Source organism: Eumetopias jubatus, unplaced genomic scaffold (assembly GCF_037043125.1).
Source record: "Eumetopias jubatus isolate StellerSeaLion01/CBP00866 unplaced genomic scaffold, mEumJub1_p1.0 scaffold_7, whole genome shotgun sequence".
NCBI lineage: Eukaryota > Metazoa > Chordata > Mammalia > Carnivora > Otariidae > Eumetopias > Eumetopias jubatus.
In genome coordinates, this window is record NW_028274813.1 from 5341025 (window position 1) to 5360481 (window position 19457).

General features: G+C 47.3%; 1 protein-coding gene across 4 annotated transcripts in view; it reads right to left on the reverse strand.

Moving 5' to 3' along the window:
• Positions 1–19457, reverse strand: part of EML1 (EMAP like 1) — a 124994-nt gene that overhangs the window by 19592 nt on the left and 85945 nt on the right. For 2 of the 4 annotated variants that reach the window (XM_088024999.1, XM_088024998.1), the window contains 10 exons: positions 15575–15603; positions 14596–14652; positions 11905–12034; positions 8543–8692; positions 7738–7807; positions 5553–5663; positions 4622–4717; positions 2926–3060; positions 2136–2235; positions 936–1090 (listed from right to left, as the gene is read on the reverse strand). In XM_088024999.1, the coding sequence (XP_087881125.1) occupies positions 936–1090; positions 2136–2235; positions 2926–3060; positions 4622–4717; positions 5553–5663; positions 7738–7807; positions 8543–8692; positions 11905–12034; positions 14596–14652; positions 15575–15603 (1033 nt within the window). The remainder of the gene's footprint in view (positions 1–935; positions 1091–2135; positions 2236–2925; positions 3061–4621; positions 4718–5552; positions 5664–7737; positions 7808–8542; positions 8693–11904; positions 12035–14595; positions 14653–15574; positions 15604–19457) is intronic. The other 2 variants (XM_088025001.1, XM_088025000.1) reach the window with 1 other exon arrangement.

Genomic DNA, 19457 nt, shown 5'->3' on the forward strand with positions numbered 1-19457 from the left:
ACAGGATGTAACGTGTTGTGTTGTGTTGTGTTATACACATCTGACTCAGAAGCTGGAGAAGTTCTATAATGTGACCACTCGACGCTAGGGATGAAGACCCCACCAGCGATCACACTGATGCCCGCCTTGATGTCTGTCTGCTCCTAATTCCCCGGGGCCTGGGGGAGAGAGTTCAGTGAGTGTGTATGAGACAGATTAAACTTCTTGCCTGTGGTTTCTACTGGTGTGCAGGGTAATAAGGCAGTAAAACGGATACTAAAAGGAGACAGAGCTTTAGAGAATATGTTGGCACTCAGCCACGTACAAGATAAATACTCAGTAAATGTTAGTTCCAGGTGGTAATGTCCCTAAATTCACACCTGGAAATTAAAGTGGAAAAAGAATAAAGATTTTTTTTATTTAAGAGATTTTATTAATTGTTTTGGGGGGGAAGCATGAGCAGGGGGAGGGGTGGGAAGCATGAGCAGGGGGAGGGGTGGGAGAGGGGTAGAGGGAGAGGGAGACGCAGACTCCCTGCTGGACGCAGAACTCAATCCTAGGACTCTGAGATCATGACCTGAGCCGAAGGCAGATGTTCGATGGACTGAGCCACCCAGGTGCCCCGAGAAGAAAGATTTGAATGAAAAATCAAAATGTGGATAATATTCCCTTGGAAAAGTGAGACTGTTCTCTTATAAAGATATTCTAAATGTGAAATGTTACAACCTAAAATTTTACAAACCAAATTCCATTTTAGTAGTTACACTTAAACCGCTTCCAATGATTTTAATAAAACGTTACCCTATTTAACAAAATTTTATCTAAACTATTTTCAAAACAGTAAGCTGAAGATTTCAAACTAACAAGGAAACTGGTTAGTGTAACAGTTTTAGGAGGTTCAAAATGAATTTCGAAAAAAAAAAAAGAATTTCGATAATGCTGTTTGCTTATCTTACCTCAGTTTTATGAAGTTTCTGATAGTTTCCATTCCAAGAAATGAGCTTGCGGTCCTTCCCTCCTCCCGACACCAGCGTACCATCCCTTAACATACAAAGTGCAAAAATGCCACCCTCGTGGGCCCCTTGAACAGCGTAGCTTATCCGATTTGTACCTAAACAGACCAAGAAAACCATCCTCAGGATGTTATCAAAAGGCTCGCCTCTGTCCATCCCATTTCACTTTGGTTTTTTAAAATGTGATCTTGTCGGTTACGACATCTCTGCAGGATGAATCTACAAAGGACACAACTTGTAGACGCTCACGCAGCAGCAGACAAGCATGGCCTGGGTTACTTTATGATTCAGGAGGACATGCTCACAGGAAGCTGAGGATAGAGAGAGCATGGCAGGACTACACCCAGTGAAGAACAGGAGCTTGAGTTCACGTCCTTGACAAGTGACTTCACTGCCCTACACCTTGGTTTCCCCTTTGTCGGTAACGGGGCTCCTGCTTATCCTGCAGGATCCTGCTAAGGGTGAAACGGATCGACGTGGGACGCACTGCCCCCACGGTAGTGGGGACACTAGAGAAGTCCTCACGTTACCCTGAAATCATATCTAGGGGTCTGTTTCCACCTTCACCCCCAACCCAAACTCTCAGCCCTTTGAGGACAGGGATGGTGTGGTTTTCCTTTCCTCCTGCCATAAATGCTCATTGAACTTAACCGGATGGATTTTTCCTGAGTCATGACTCCTCTTTACCAGGCTGTGGGCTCCCTGACGGCAGGGCCTCGGGATCATCGCTGTGCTCGGTGGCTAGCACGCTGTCTCGCACGTAATTAGTTCTCAGTAACTATCTGCCAGAAGCCATGGGAACCAGGAAAGTTATTTAGGCGTTTTATAGCTAAATATATAGTCATTGACACCTTCACCATTATAATTTGTTAATAGATCTCCTAATAAAGCTGTTCTCCCAAACTATTCTGGGCTTAAAGAGCCTGCTGCAGGGACAGAAAGTGAACAGTGCTTGGCTATTCTTCTCTTCCTCTGTTCTAGTTTTAAGGTTTCAAGTTACACAGGCACCCATCCATGTACGTACCTATAAAACTTGGGATTTAGTGTAATTATGTTCATAGTTCACAATTCTTAGAGAAGTCGCGTTTGACCGTGCATAATATTCGCCCCCAGGCTTTTGCTCTGGGGACAAGCCTGTGTTACCTTTTCCCCACACCAAGATGTTGCCGCTTGAATCTCCGGTAATGGTGTCACCGTTTTCAGAAAAAGTCACGCAGAGGACAAACTTTGGCTTTTCTTGCTTCTGCAGGATGTTGTAAATATATATTTGTATCAGTCAAGACATCCTCTTATTTGTATTCCTACCACCTAGGGGCATGGGGCTCCCCAGCTGCATATGCCTTTCATTTTTATCTACCGTTATATAACTTATGCCATGAGATTACCTTCTCTAAAATAGAGAAACTTCTGGTAATTATAAAGTTGCAGACAGGTGGAGCAGAGGAGGGTGTCGGAGGGGCTGTGGGGTGGGCTGTGTTATCAGGATTAGAGCCTCAGGAACAGGGCCCTGGCACCGGAATAAAGTGGTCCTCTAACTAGGCCTCGTGGGGGGGCAGTGGTACTAGGCCCCACAGGGAAGGAGGCGCTGTCCCTCGTACTCACAAGGCCCGAGTGCCTTCTTGGTTGTTCTCTGCAAGGACCACGCGTGGGAGGGGGCGCCTGGCCCCCAGGGCGACTGTGCCTACACTTCTTCTTGTGTTGGTCCATCTTTCCTTCTGGACATCACCAAGGCTACCCACAGAGACACAAGGGGCTCCACAATTCTGTTAGGGATCCCCGGGAATACTCTTCATCATCACACCCCCAGATAGACTTCCTGATTTGCCAATTACAGCAAATTCTTAGACTGCAGTACGCCTCACAGCTCCTGTAGAAGCTAGCTGACCACACGCACCACTCAGTGAAGAATAAAACAAATGTAATTTAACGTTACCTCGAATAATCCTTGCTTCTTAATAAGGGAGTTTCCTTCTAACGTCCAAAAGTAGAGATGTGATTTTCCACAGGTAACTATTATGTTAGTGTCCGTGGGGTGGAAATCCGCAGCAAACACGGCTTCGTTGGAACACTTTGAGCAAAACAGGAGAATCAAATGTCTCAAATCTCAGAAGACACTCAGAAAATCAATGACATCCGAACTACAAATAACTCATCCAGGTTAGGCCCTAAGCTTCTTGATTTTTCTTCCCCCTGAACTCACCTTCCATACACATGCAACTTATGTTTGCTGGGTGCCATAACCTCTCCTTGTCTGTCTGTCTCCCCTCCTGGTCCACAGCCCTGAGGACAGGGACCATGGCTCCTCTCTCTGTGTGTTGGGGGGGGGGGGCGGCAGCACGCTATTGCTGAAGGGGTGGGTTAGGCGTGGGTGGAAAACTTAAGAATCCAAGAATTTGCTCTCATCTCCCGTCACAGATTCCCAGCTGAGGCTGAACAACAGAATCACCTGACGTGTGTCACAATGTGGACGTCAGGCCTCAGCCCCATCTAGGGACTGGAATCTTTGGGAGGGGCCCCAGAATCTGGATTTTATATAGCTCCATCGCTCCTGGCTGACTGGCTGGGATTCCCTCCTGGTTGAATTCCCAGGACTCTGCCGGTGGTTTGGTGACCAGGCTGGGGTTCCAGGGGTGGGGATCTGGCTCTCGGGTGCCACTGCACCACCGCCGACCCTGTTCTCTGGATTTCCAGCACCTGCACTTTGGTCAGATGAATCTGACCGTGATTGCTCCTTCTGCTTGAAATTCAGTTATACGCCCTAAACCTGGGTAATAATTTGCCTCCTAGCAAGAACTTAAATACTCGGCCGGAATATTAGAAGGCAGGGCTATAACATGTAAACAGGTGTTAGGAAACATGCCAGATTAGAGTACAGACCCTGCATCCCAGACATTCAAGGGAGAAAGATAAGGCAATCCGATGGCAACCCTAATGCTGGGGGAGGAAGGTGGTCTAAGGTTAATGGAGGACAGGGTGGGAAATCCGAAGTCAGTTCTGTAACAACCGGGATCCGTTCATGATTTTCATAGGAGGAAAATACAAGAAAGCTTAAGGCGAGTTCAGTGACCTATCGCACAAGATGGACCGGAGGCGGTCAAGGGAAGCCAAGCGCACCCCCGACAGGAAGAGTCCCACCGGACAGGCTGGGATCCGGCAGGCCCCTCAGCTTCGGACAAGCCCCATGCTGGCCGCGCTGACCTCCCCCTCAGCTGCTCCTGACCTGTCCCCACGCCCCCATGCCCCCCCCTGGCGGTGCAGGGAGCACACCGAGGGGACCACCCTGGCCCCTCGACCGCAGGAGTGCCCATTCGTGGAATGAAATAAAGCAGCAGGGAACAGTGAGCAAGGGAGTGGCTTAGCAGGGGAGGGGCTGTAAAGGGAGGAAGAAGGAAACCTTACAGGTGTCCTGACGAGGGGAAGAGACCCTGCCAGACTTGGCACCGCACCCTGGGAGAGGAGCTGGGCGGGCTCGGGGTTCTTGGGTGCTGGTGTCAGGCCCGAGGGCCGCACTGGGCATGGGGAGCCTGTGGTCCACCGAGAGGTGGGACCGGGGCCTGGGAGCCAGCTGAAGGAGAAGGCTCCACACAGGGAAATTACAGCAGAGCCCCGCATCGGGCTTGGAGAGAGACCTTCACGTCGGCCAGCCGCTCTTCCTTCTGCCAGTCCCACACGGACAGCACATGGTCGTTGGAGTCGTCCACGGCACACAAGTTGCTTCCTCCATTCTGGGGGGAAAGAAAGGTATTCCCAGGAAGACTACATTTGAGAATAAAACAGGTTAAAAGTGATGAACAATGAACATTAACTTTACTTTTAATAAAGAGCCCATTTTGGTTAAAGAATACGTATGCACTGCTTATGAGACCTGTTTTCTTGGCCACTCAGGGAGAGCAGGCGAACGTGGGGCAAGGAAGGGACCGGAGCAGCAGAGAGGGGTCAGGGGTGACCCTGCCCCATTGGTTCTATTAAGATTAAGTCCAAAGGGGCTGCAGGGCCCCCTCCTGGAGGAGCCGGTGCCTGCAGGGTGCACAGCACAGTCTGTGACTAACGGGCAGGGTGACTGGGAGGCTGGGCAGGAGCAAAGACCCTGGGGCCGAGGCAGGTGGCGTTCTGATGTGAACACGTGCACTCATGTGTAAGTTTCTAGAACAGTGGTTTATAGGGTGGATCTGTTGAATGGGTACACCCTGCGGAAGATCTGGGAGACCACGAGGCACCTCCGACTCCTGCTAATGGATAGGCAGCCCGTGTGCGGAGAGCAGAGACACACTGGAGCCGCCTACCAAGGGGTAGGTGAAATTCAAGGTCAGAGCGCGCAAAACCGCCTTGAAGAACATGCAGACAGCGCTGCAGGGCCTCTTCCCATCACGTGTGTGACCCTGATGGGACACGCGTGACCTCTGAATGAGGGGACCTGGGGAGCAGGGTGGCGTCAGCCTGCAAATCCGCGCACGCGCCCGGGCAGCCAGCGAGCACGTTAACTTTCTCTCTCTTTAACCTTGAGCTGCTTCTCTCCTCCCTACGGACAAGGGCTCCCGTACCCACGGGGCTCGCACTTACAGATTTTGAGAAGGCGATACAGGTGATGGCTCGGTCAAAAAACCCAACCCCGATGACGTGCAGTGTATTCAGTGTCACAGAGTCCCAGATGCGCACGTGTGGGGGCAACTGCTGTTGAGAAGGAAATGCAGAGAGACAGTCACCGACTCTGACGGGCATATAGATTTATCTTTACCTTGAAGCTGCAAGACTACTTCAGTTCTGGCAAAACAAAAGGGCTTTTCCTGCTCAAAAATTTGAAGACTCTGCCTTTTGGCATCAAGGAACCATTCCCAATGGCTGCAGGACATCACGGCCCCCGTGGCCAGCTTAACTTCAGGGAGGGCCACCGGGTTTTACATTCTGAGTAGCCAATTCTTCATAACCGTGCCACAGGAACTGATGTTCTCCCTTGGGCATCCAGATGAGTCCGAATTTTAAAAATGAAGAATGACAATGAAAGTGGAATCTCACACAAGGTCTCTTCTTGTAAAGTCTGTACAGTCGGACACCCCCAAATAGTATTGAGGGTTTAACATTGTTGGGCCTCAGAGGAGCAAAGCGAGCAATCTGTTACGCACAGATGAAATTCAGAATTGTTCCCATTAGCTCAAAACCCTCTCAGTTGTGTTCCAAGGTGAATGGTCCTAATTTTCCTCTCCCTCAACAGAAGAAAGCATCCTAGAACCATCAGCAGGTGCATCAGGAAAAGGACTAGCATCATACCAGGTGGACGGAGTGGGGTGAGTTTTAGCCTGGACTTGCTCTGAGTAGCTGTGTGTCTGCAGATGGTCAGATGGCCTCTCTGAGTCTCTCTGCACTTGAACTGAAGGACTGGCTCAGACAGACATCCCATCTTCCCTGGCTCGAAAGTTCTGATTCAATTTCAATGCTAGAAACTGAAATACCCTTTTAATCCACTAGAGGGAGGAACACATGGTTTGCTACTAATTTCAAAGACTAAAAGCCACTTAACATTAGAGGGCACGTTCTGCATGGAGCGCTGGGTGTTATACGCAAACAGTGAATCATGGAACACTACATCAAAAACTAATGATGTAATGTATGGTGATTAACATAACATAATAATAAAAAAATAATAATCCAAAAAAAAAAAAAGATGAAGACCCTATTCCATTTATGGGTATCTACATAACTGTAAACTGATTTCCATCTTCCATCAACCCTGTTACTTCTTTTTAAGTATATAATTTTAACGGGAAATAGCATAGAGTTAATATTTAAAATTCGATGTTATTAAAATATTTTCTGAAAAATGGCAGCATTCATGTTTTTGGGAAGAAAACATGCTGGTAAAAATGGACATGCTCCATGTAATGAGGTTTGCTTCATATGTGGTGCAAGAATAAGCTATACAGTAGATATCAAAAAAGCTACGAGGAATTTTGGGTAAGACATGGCAAGGACCACAGACTGCGGTCAAGAACCAACTGGAAGACAGTTTTGCGTTGTTCTCTGTTAGAGTCCACTACCTCCTTCTCTGATTCCTTAAAATTCAAGTTAAAGTCTTGCTGATGTGCTTATAAAACTTGTGCCCAAACTCTCCTGCTGCCTTTGAGGACTCTGGGGTGACGTCAGGAATACAGGGTATTTCAGGCTAAGGGTCTAAAGTTTTGCTGAAGAGGCAAAATGCCCCCTATCCAAATGCTTATTCATTATGACTTCTCCTTATTAAATGTACACTTAATATTTTAATGTTTTCCATGTGTGTAAGTATCTTTAGAATTGCTGAATTCTTAGGCAAGAACAATGCTATTTAAAAACTGGCTGAAATTAAGGCAAGTTCGAGGCATTTTTAAGGTCACTGTAAGAAAATCTGCAGTAAAATTTATTTAAAAAATTTTTTTTTTTGCGGGGCACCTGGGCGGCTCAGTCAGTTAAGTGTCTGCCTTTGGCTCAGGTCATGATCCCAGGATCCGGGGATCAAGTCCTGTGTCGGGCTCCCCGCTCAGCAGGGAGTCTGCTTCTCCCTCTGACCCTGCCCCTTCCCCTGTTCATGCTCGTCTCTCTAAGAAATGAAAAACAAAATTAAAAAAAATATTTTTTGCAACAAAATTTTCGACTGAGGGCTTAAGAAGCTTTCAGAAACTTTACCTAGGCAGGCTTATTCATTAGCGAAATGTTTCCAGAAGATGACATCGAATCAACAGTTCATTAAAAAATATGAAAAGATAGTGTAACTCACTTTTCCATCCTTAGATGTGCCTGCGACTTGTCCCGTTGCTATTGTGATCCTGTCAGGGTGAACTGCTAGGCTAAAACAAAGGATATTTATAAAACAACCACTCTTTAAAGACAAGCTTTACTCTTCTCTTGGCCAAATATAATCTAGTCAAAAATTTAAATACGAGGACGATAGGGTGCCTGACTTCTCACGGACTCACGACAAACTCCCCAAGCACCCCAACAACCTTGGACAATTAGTGCCTATTTCACTCCAGCCTTTCTTGAGAATCTCCAAACTCAAGGAGAAAGCATCCTTCGCTTGGAAAATACCAAGTCTCCTACAACAGTCTTTATTAAGTATGTTAAACAGCAAAAATATCATCTTTTTCCAACAGGATTTTTATAACTGACCAGGGATCTAGGACAAATAGAAATAGGGAGAGTCACCGATTCAACCACCCATCCTTCCAAGACACATAAAATCCCTATCAAAAGCTACATGTGAATTATGAATGAATTAAAAAAGAGCCAAATCAGAAGCTATTAACATCTGTGCGAAGAAGGCCTCCAAACGGGGATCTATGGGAAGTGCTGGTTTGGGTGATATGGTTGGTTAAGATTATGTGTTAGATGGACAGAACCTAAACTAGTCTCTAGCATCTTAGAGAGCCAGGTAACCAGCCAACCACTAGCTGTGACAATGCATAACATAAAGAAGAGCTTTTCCAAAAGATCCTGTTCTCTCCGATCTCTTCTCTCCTCTAGTTCTAGCTCAGTCCTGGCCCCTTTCCTGCGATGCTACCTGCATGAGGGTGAGGACTCACCACTTCACATCGTCATTGTGGCCGGTGTAATGCCTCTGGAGCTGCTCCTCCACGTTGTACAGCACCACCACGGAGGCGATGAAGTACACCGTCTCCCCCGTCGGAAGCAGGTACAGGTTGTTCCGACAGTCGCGGCCCCGGTACCCATAGCTTTCCATGTGTCAAGAGAAACTTGATTTCCTTTAAGAGCTGACAATACATCAGCTTTATTCAACAGGGACAGACAACACAATTCCTTAAGACTCTTCCCATCATCTTCTCTTGGTTCAATAACATGAGATCATAAATACTCAAGTGCCAGATACATGTGATTCAACCGGCAGGCAATCGAGTTGGAAATGGCCATTGAGTTGAGGTGAATACGTATTTTTAATGGATGGGGCTATGTTTTTAGAAATGACGTATTATATTTTTGAAAGCTGGGTTTTTCAGCTGGATCAAAAATGTAATTTATTATTTTATTTACTAAAGGTAACTGGAGTGGACATTTGTGAAATTACCAGAAAGCGCACTCTTTTGAATTGAGCCAATCAATCATAGACCTTGGGAGCAATAGCCAGGGCCAAATTTCTTTGTTGAACTGTTTGGATTTTCCGTGGATGCCCGTCTTCTTCACAACTAGTCTGCCTTTAAATGTTGCCAAGGGCAGCCCGGCTGGTTCGGTCGGTGGAGCGTGTGGCTCTCAGTTTTGGGGTTGTGAGTTCAAGCCCCACGTTGGGTGTAGAGATTAGTTAAAAATAAGATCTTTAAAAATAAATAAATTTTGCCAAGCTGGTTTTCTGGAAGGCCCGCTACCCTCACCAGCTTGACTCTAGAATTAAAATCAGCTGGGAGCTGTATTTTGACCCTTCACAAGAATGCTGGAATATTTTGCTCCAAAATTTGTTTTCCCTTTCTTCTAGTTATCATACCACCTGCTCAGATCTACCTCAGTATCACGAGGTCTAGAGTGTATTTATTCTCCTTCCCGCTTGAGTGTTGGTCTGTCACAGGTGAGGGCCCGACTCTAGAATGGGGCCAGCTGGCTGCCAACTGCCTAGCCCATCCTGCCATCGTCCAACTTGGGGACTGACATCACCAGTACTCTGCGGCTTCACCAGAGGACTCACTCTGGTTCTAGAATCATGGCTGGGAAGTGAATCGAATCCCTATGACAGGTTGTGGCATTTGCAGCTCGTTTGGAATACAAAATAGATCTGAAAATGCAAGATGCCTACATTGTCTCAACTACCAAGCAGTGTGAGGTCAAAAGGACTATTCCAAAACAAAACAAAACAAAACAAAAAACCCTCTGAACTCTGACATTCCTTATATTTTATAGTATTTAAAAATAAATTTTAAGATGCTGACTTGTATCGACCTCAGTTCTTGAGTCAATCTTATTTTTTACTGTCCTCTAGGAGCTAAATCTTTTATTTAAATTTGTTTTCTTACATTATAAAAGTACTTGTAAAAGGTACAGACAACACTCCCACATACATATGGAAAGGGTAAAAAAAACCTGCGATCCTCCTTGCCACAACCATCCTCACCTCCTTGGAGATAGTGACCTCCATTAAGATTTTGGTATGTATACTTTCAAACCCTGCAAACTATTCTGTGAGCAAAACATCCCTTGAACTTAGATGTGAAAAACTAATCTAACAAAAGTCCCATTTATCTAAAGTAAATTCTCCCATTTTACGTCTTGAAAATATGAATAGAGTAGGCTGAAAAAATGTTTTGAATAATGTTTTCCAGCTATGATCGAACCTAAAATGTAAACCATTATTGACTTAAAGAAGAACTGAATCACTTCGATTGCATGTGCCAAAATAGATGCACGTAAATGCTTAGGACATCTGAGTCTGAAAATGTAAAAAACATATACCCAAAGAATATGATATCATTTCAAAGAGCAATTTTTCCGACTGAAATGACAACAGCATTGATTTAAACCAACTTCTTAGAATTTATATTTGGGGCTTGGCATCAAACTGGTACTCGATAAAAATTTGTTTGAGGGTGAAGAAAGGCTTTTTGTTCTTTGTCTTCAAATCGCATGGGCTGGAAGGCTTGCTCTAAAGTTAAATAAATAGAATAAAATAAAGTAAAATAAGGGGGGAAAAGGACAATTTAAAAAAACCCCAACACTTCATTCACCCTTTTGCATAGGCTTTATTTCTTTGTGTTTCGGGTTTTGTTTTCTCCTTGGAGCTTGTTCACTTTTCCAAATCTCATGGTATGAAGGGCTCCAGCAGCTGCATCTCAAGAACGTTAGTCCTAGGGCTGACTCGGATTCTGTGGCTTAGATTGGGGCGGGGGGGGGGGGGACGACTTTTCTTTCTCTTAAAGTAGCATTCATGTCGATTTTCTTTACACCTTCCCTGGACTCCCTTCATTTAGAACTGGGGTATTCCTGATGTTACTCCTTCAATTACTCTCCCAAGGCTGGCCAAGCCCCCACCTGGTTTGAGGGGGAGTGCCTGTCCTTCCTTCCAGGGTGTCTTATCACTCTTTGTCTGGGTGTGAGAACCTCCTGCCTGTAGAGTTGAGTTCAATTTCTGATGGTCTCATTTTCCTAAGTGTGTAAGTTCGGTGTCTTCTTGCCCTTTCCACTGTTTTCAGGCAAGCACGTAGAGCTCCTGGCTTTTCCATCTGTCCCACAGGGCTGTCTGAGTCTATGACAGCTACTGTGAAAAACAATCCATTCTTTCAATTTCATTAGAATCCTAAACTCTACCCATTTGTGATTATTTTCAGTAAGCCTGCTTTTCTACTAGTTTTTAACTACATTTATTCTGTCAAAAGATTAAAATTCAGGACAGAAAGTGATGCATTTTCCCATGACTCTCTAAAAACAAAACAAAAACAAAAACAATGTCCAGCATATGAATACTTTCTTTTCAGGAGAGTAAGGTACACATATTTGAACAGGAACTATAATCTTTCTTTCAGGACTGAAAGAAAGTGTCCCCCACAATCAGGAGCCCTCCTCTGCTAGAACACTGGACTGAGCGCTAACATACGGCCCCTTTTGTTAAATTAATTTTTTTAAGTGAGAATAGAATATTTTGGTTTTCTTAAAAAGCTTAAGAGAACTTGGGGCTCCTGGGGGGTTCAATCAGTTAAGCCTGCGACTCTTTGATTTTGGCTCAGGCCATGATCTCAGGGTCTTGAGATCAAGCCCCACGTCAGGTTCCGTGCTCAGCACAGAGTCTGCTTGGGATTCTCTCCCTCTGCCCCTCCCCTACCCCTCTCTAAATAAATAAATAAATGCTTAAGAGAACCTAAGTTTTATGAATTTCTACAGTTAAACTTTAAGCTCAGGGCATGAATCCACTTAAACCTTGTGACAGGTCCAGGCAGTGAATAAAGGATACACCCACTCCAGCTTCAGTCTCTTGGTTGGTAGTTCTACTTTTGCTTCCAAATTGTAAGAGTCCACTTGATCTTTGGGCATGTACATGGTAACAGGGCGTCCACGAAGAAACATTTTTACGTATCCTTCTTCTACAAAAAGAACAAAGAGATCAGTAAGACGACACAGTGCCCAATGTAGCTGAAAACAAATGTTATCTTTTCTTTAGCCCTGTAACATAAAAGCGCAAACTTTACCCTTCATGTGATTTCTAATTAATGTGTTGGGGGAAAAGAACTAAAACATAACGTTAAACAGTTTAAAACAAAAGTTTTCACCCTGTTTATGTTTGACATGCTGCTTACGTAAGTACATGAAAGATATGAGAAACTGTAAAAGGCAGGGAAAAACTAGATTCCATTATTTTTCCACAAGAGACTTGGTGCTTATGTTTTCCTTAGCATCAGGAGGGGGGAAAATGCCACCTCAAAAAATTACAACTAACACAAGAAATCCACTAAGATTTTTTTATTGATTTCAATGTATATACAATTTCAGTATCAAAATTCATAAGATTTCTTTCAGTATTTAAATTGGTTTGTTATATTGCAATGTAAAAATATGCATCTTTTATGTTGGACACATTTTTCAAGTGTAAAGAACACAAAATCGGCAAAAGTACATGCTAGGGTGCACGCAAGAAGGAAAAGGCTCAAGGAAAAGCTAGAAAGAAAATAAAAGAACAAAAGACCCATTAGAGAGAGGCATTGTGAAATAGAACCTTCTAGAACAAACATTTTTATAATAAAACAGCTTCTGGTGTTTCAAGAAATTATGGGGCAAGAGGAAAACCCAGTGATACGGGACAAGTGCAGTTTTAAAAAGAAATAAGTTGGGGTTTTCTGCTGGCTTTCAGGAGAAAATAAGAGCAGAGAAAATGTCTTGTGAGCTCCTGGTGAATTCCGTTAGAACTCACTGCATATCAAAGGCCCAGGCCTTTGCGGCCGTTAAACCGGGCAGCTGGAACCAGCCACGGCAGCACAGAACTCAACAGAAAAATCATCCGCAGGGGAAACAGGTGAGGAGAAGGCACGGAGTAATTACACCGCCAGAAGCACCATATTTACAGGTTAGTTATGTAAGTCTTGTTCCTAAGGATCTTCAAACAATGCCACATGCAATATAGCCTACAGATTAAGAGGCCGTCCCGGTTTTAGGTTACCGTGTGCGTGCATTTCCGGTCTCACATGCATGCGTGTGATGCACACTCCACTCTGCATAGTAAGTCTGACTTTTGAATAAGAACCCCCACATGCTCATCCTGCAGACAGATGGGTGTGCCAGGCGCTGAGTTCCGTGGACCCTCCCGTGAGGATGCTGCCACCAGGCTCTGTCCCCCCCAGATCCACCGGGACCGGCCCATCACAGGTCTGGCACCCCAGGCTCTCTTACTGCTCCCCTGGGGCATTTTACATTCTGCTGCCAAACCCATCAAGGCCCAAAGTGGACTTCACCAGTCCTTTCTCCACACAAAGTCCTTTGCCCACTGTCTTACCTGCTGGATCCAAACGTCCAGCGCCCTGCTGGCTCTCCGCTACGTAAGCTCCCTGGCCGCGAGCACCCGGCCCGCAGCCGTCTGTCTGGCCAAATGGGTCTCTAGCACCCTGCTCTGGGCCTCTGCCCTTGCTCCCGTCCTCCCCTGGAACCTCGTCCCTTCCTTAATCCCTCCCCCAAATCTGAGCTCATCGGACCGTGGGGCCGCCACACCTGTAGGACCCAGGAGCCCCCGGCAGACGACAGAAGGGAAAAGGAAGCAGGCGCGCGCGAGCATGGAGCGAGGGGACACGCGGTGGCATGTTCTCTTTGTACGAGAGGAGGCACAGGACACGGATGGGTAGAGGTTACAATGCCATCTCCGCAACACGACAGAGCCCTCCGCGGTGGCTGTAATAACCAGTGTGCGTGAATACTGAGTCTATTAGAGTGGGTGCTGGTTAAGTCCTCACAAGGGAGGCTTGCTTAGCACAATTCTAAATCACTAACTGAGGCAAAAAAGCTCCGGATCTTGCCTTGGCACTGTTTTGCACTGATAAATCAGAATTCTACATTTAAAATCAAAACGTGGGGCATCAGGGTGGCACAGTCGGTGAAGCGTCTGACTCTTGGTTTTGGCTCCAGGTCGTGATCTCAGGGTCGTGGGATCGAGCCCTGTGTTGGGCTCTGAGCTCAGCGTGGAGCCTGCTGGAGATTCTCTCCCTCTCTCCTCCCCCCGCTCTCGAAAATAAATCAACCTTAAAAAAAAATAAAATCAAAATGCAGCAAGGGAAAGCAACGGTATTTTCCAGGCATGTTAGGACAATAGCTCACAGCTGCCAACCCAAAGGCGCGGACGGAGAGGCCAGCAGCGGTGCAAGATACCAGGTCAAGCAGTGGGGCATTCAGGGCTGCCCTATAGCTCTCTTAAGGTTTTTACAGATTTTTCAAAGTTCCTGCAGTCAGCCAATAATGAAGCCAGATCGAATGTGTAAGCTACTTATTAAAACCCATCCAAGTAAATGCGCAGGAATGCTTTTAACTTAAAGTAAGTCGGAGTGGCTCGTGTGCCCAAAACATTTTCATACGAGATTACCTGCTTGCCTGTATGAAAAAAGTTCCTGCAACCTGGATAGCAGTTTTGCTCAGAGAGCTATGAGGTTTCAGAAATGCCGCCTACCTTTGCAGTGTGTCACCCGGCGTTTCCCTTGTGATTTCGGAGACAGGGACAGAAGCGCTAGATAAAGAGATGGCAAGAACTGCAAGAGGGACCGGCCTGCCCGCTCGCTGGGGGGAGCAGCTCTCGCTGCGGGGGCAGCTAGCTCTCAGTCAGAGCGGCCGCCCCGCTCCCGGCAGGAGAACCTGCCCTCTGCGCAGGGGTTCGGACCAGTGCGCTCAACGCCCGGCTCTGCATGCTTTTGGGGCAACTACATTTTCAGTGCATGATCTCATGCTTCCTGAAAATGAAATGAATACTAAAGCACGTGCTGATAAATACAGAACGCTGGCTTTTATAGAGGTTTTGATTCTGAATCGAAGGGAAAAAAACTGGCAAAGTTATAATTAGATGATTTTACTTAACTGATGCCACACCTGTCAATGATTTTGCATTTTAAATGTGCTTTTCAATCAGGTTAATAACCTAAAAATAGCATCTACCTTATTATAAAATGTGTGTTAAGAAAGGTATATGGAAAGGTACATATGAACTATTAGTTTGCAGTTTAGGAAATCAAAGGCAGAAAGAGAGAGAGAAAAAAGCTACTTTTAGACAAAGTTATAACTTAACGCATCAGAAAGCTTCCCTTTCGGAGAGATGCAGATGTTGAGCCGGAAGCCCCACGGGTCAGGGAAGAATAACAAAGGCAACACAGTGTCTTCACCTACAAGTTCTGCTTCTGCTTATGTGGTGGCATTTTACTCTTCCTCCTTGTTGGCGCATCTTAACTCAGGTTTAAGGGCGTAAATAAAGGGTCCAGTCTCTGTGACCACGGTATGGCCAGTCTCTGCGGTCTGAGCCCCGGAGCCCGGGCACAGGCTCCTGGCACTCAACCTGCCAGCCCCACCCATGCGGACACCATAGGTGACAAGCTACTTATTTGTCCCTCGAGTCCTGAGGGGGGTGAGGGGCACCCGCACAAAGATGAAATCAGACTTACCTGCGCTGAAGACAGGCTCCTTGGGTTTGCTGTGGAGATGAAAGAGAGACAGACTTAAAGGGAGGCTTGGGGGTGGGGGGCAGGGGTTAGCCTCGTTCACGTGGAGGCCGGTCACCCTGATGCAGCACCGGTGATACTCGTTAATGAGAAAAACAAAACCAGGCAACGGCAAGAAGGAACACGTATAAACGAGAATGTCTAAAAGCAGGTGCAAGAGATTGTAATCCCAGCTTTATCACCCCAACCAAGCTTTTTACCAGAGCAAGTGAGGGTCTAGGGAGAAAAACGTGCTTCACCAAGATGGGAATGGCCTCATCCAAATGTGTAAAGGTCTGCTTCTTCCCCATGCTCTTCTGATAGATTATTTAAAGAATTTATTTAAAACCAGCAAATTCCTGACACTGGGTTTTCTGCGTAAGGACCCTTAGAGCCCAGCTCCTAGCAAGGCGGCTACTGTAAGAAGAAGAAGGAATATCGGGGGTGCAGCGATTTCATCAGTGCTGTGGGGACCCCACTGCAGATTTCGGCCAGGCTGAGACCACCCCCTGACTGTGCCTGGGAAACCAAACCCCCAAAGCATTCAAGGTCATCCCTAGGGGTAGGCTTCCAGGGGATGAGCTCGCGCGGGGAAGCCCCTGGGCAGGAGGGCCTGCTACCTCCCACCACAGGCACCTGCAGGGAGAGGTTACCACCTGCCTGCCAGAGCAGGGAAGGGGCTCTCGGGGCAGGCCAACAGGTGTGTCCTGTTCAAACACAGGGTCAGTGCTTGATCCCAAGTCTGCGAGACTCCAGGGTCCGCACCGTCTTCCCCTATACCACCCCGCTTCCTGGATGACCTCCCCGCTTTCAGGCTCGGAACAAGACAGACTACATAAATGAAAGCCACCCCCGAGAGAGCTTACGGAAGCACACAGGTTTGTGTGTGCATGCATATTTTTTAAAAAGTACCTGAGCAGATATAGTCCTAATATGACTTTTCCCCTCCATTTCTCTTGAAAAACGTTAAGAAACACCACTAGTAAGAATTAGCCGTAACCTGGGGTCGCCTGTGAACCTCAGTCAGTTGGGCGACCGACGCTTGACTTCAGCTCAGGTCATGATCTTGGGGTTGTGGGATGGAGCCCCAAGTCAGGCTCCACGCTCAGCACGGAGTCTGCTTGAGATTCTCCCTCTCCCTCTGCTCCTCTCTCCACCCTTTCTCTCAAATAAATAAAATCTTGAAAAGAAAAAAATTAGCTGTAAACCCACAATATGATAAATAATATTATCAATGTCCTTCATTCCCAGATAGTTTTATGCAATGCCACGGGTGGGGGGGGGCTCTGGACGGATGCTTTAGAAGTGCTTTGCGCTCTGCTCAAATGTGTTTTAAATAGTTGGACCTGTTGCATGACTCTAACCTTTGGTCACTGAAAACTACTCTGAAAGCATGGCACAAGCTTTGATGTGACAGTCCAAGTCTTAACCGGCCTCTAAGGCCGTCCTGACAATGCTCTTTTTCTGTCCGTGTCTCCCGTCACTGTCCCCTGGTCACTGAGTTAGCTGCCCCGTCCCTGGTGGCCCTCGTTCGTGCCCAGAGCTCCTGTGTCAGCGTCTGCCTGAGCTTCCTCTCCTCCTGGACACAGGTCCCACGGCCCCTGAGTTGTCTGTGCTTTGAGCCGCTTCCCAGAGAGGCCTCTCGGCCGCTCTCTTCTGCACCCTCCGCCGGCCCTGCCCCCGACCCTCCCCACGCCCCAGCCAGCAGTGTATCTCCCCATGGCACCGCTGAGCCAAGTCCTTCCACGCTGTGTCCCCCTGCCGCAGGTAGGCGCCTACAGAGGGCGGGGACCTCTGCTCTGCTCCCTGCCGGGCTCCCTGCCGGGCTCCTGGTGAGGCCGGGGTGTGGGGGGGTCCCCTCGGCTCTCCCCGCGGGGTCCTCAACTTCACCATGCACTGCACCTCCAGGGCTGTGGGCTCTCCCGTCCTTCCTGCAGGGGTGGTTGGCTCCTGCCATGCCCGTGCCTCACAGAAGATGTCCTTCTGCACGCCTGATCTGTCATGGGCTCACTGCTCCTGATCTGTCATGGGCTCACTGCAAGTCCACAGAAAGGCAGGAGTGTGTGAGTGTGTGTGTGGAGATCCCCCTGTGCCAGGGGCTCCCAAGACTTCCAAATGACCATGCCAGTCCGCACTCAGCTTAACTATTCTGTGAGCTTTCGGCTGCTTTCTTCCGATGTGCATCCAGGAAGGCTCCTCACCTCCTGCCGCTCTGCCTGAGATGAACACAGCCGTGGGCCTGTCTCTCCCAAGACAGGCTTGTCACTTTGTGGATTTTAGCTCAGCATTATTACTCTGTGACCTCAGCTGCAGGGTGGGTTTAAAATAGCCATGCTTTTGCAGATCGCCAGTTTGTGCTCCCTGTCGGAGCAGGAGCGGCATTCCTGTGATCGTCTGAGTCGAAGCATGAATCTTACCTCTGACTTTCTCACATATTGTTAGATTCACAGGCAGGGTGAGGACACGTGGGGTTAAAGCTGAAACGCAAGACTGCAGAGCAAGCCTACTGGTTATGGGAACATAATGACAGGGAATCAGAAGACACGAAAGCCCATTTTTCCATCATGACTTTGATCACAGAAGTAGGGAGACATAAAGCCACGAACACAGGAATAAGCCTCCAGAAACTTTCCTGGAGACTGAAAAGAGCAATTACGAACTATGTTCTTCTCAGAATGAGAGATCCATAGGGCAGTTTGAATTCCAAATGCAGCAAGGCCTGTGGACTTTTGAGGCTGAGCTTATAACATTAGAGGAACAATCAAAGATCTCTATTAAAACACTAGAAAGGAGGGCGCCTAGGTGGCTCAGTCGGTTAAGCGTCTGCCTCTGGCTCAGGTCATGATCTCAGGGTCCTGGGATCGAGCCCCACATCGGGCTCCCTGCTCAGGGTGAAGCCTGCTTCTTCCTCTTCCTCTGCTCCCCCCTCCCAGCTCGTGCTCTCTCTCTAATAAGTGTTTATCAAAAAATAAATAAATAAATAAAACACTAGAAACGGCAGTGTGAGTATTGACAAGCGAAGGTCACACAGAGAGGCACCAGGTAGCACCAGACTGCTCATAGTGCTTAAATTTTGCTCTGAACTAGGCAACACGTTTTGGGTCTATTATATTTAGAAAGGATACTATTGCTGTGTTTCATTATTTTAGAAAGCTACATTTTTATAGAAAGACATACTCTACTTGTGAACCCGTTATTCCTATCTGTGCACCAGCACCCTTCCTAAACAGCACCAGAGTGCCAGGGGAGAGGGAGTCCCACTCCTGTGTGCAAGTCTTGTGAGTACAAACCCATGAAGCGACAGTGAATCTTCCCAACTAGTAACAGAGGGGCAAACCCCAGAAGGTGCAGTGAGAACAGTGATCCAAGATTAAAGCCGCTGTGGCTGCTGCATGGGTGTGAGCTCACGGCTCAGAGCAGGAGCTTTTCCTTGGCTCAACTGTTTGGTTTTCTCCAGCTGCTGGTCTGGCAAAGGCTCTTGGCTGCCTCACATCCTCCGTGAGGCCCCAGGTACTGCTTATAGCTTCTAAGAGTCCCCGAGATAGTCAGAGCTATCAAGGATAGACCATGCTGTGGTCTCCAGTCAAAGTCTATTCATGGGAGCGGCACGCTGAACACCTGTCCTTTCCAAAACTCGCCATCGACACATTGAGAGTGGACCCTTGGAACCTGATGCTGTTGCCTGGGCTGCAAGTTCGCTTGGTGCGGGAGGAGACTGCCTGTCCAGTGTTGTGTGATTGGTCTCTGATGACCTGTTCCTTCGTGTGAGCTAAGTGGGTAAATGTGAGTGTGGCTCCAGAGGGGAGGCTGATGCAGATGTCCCCCACCCTCCCTTGAAGCCCACGAG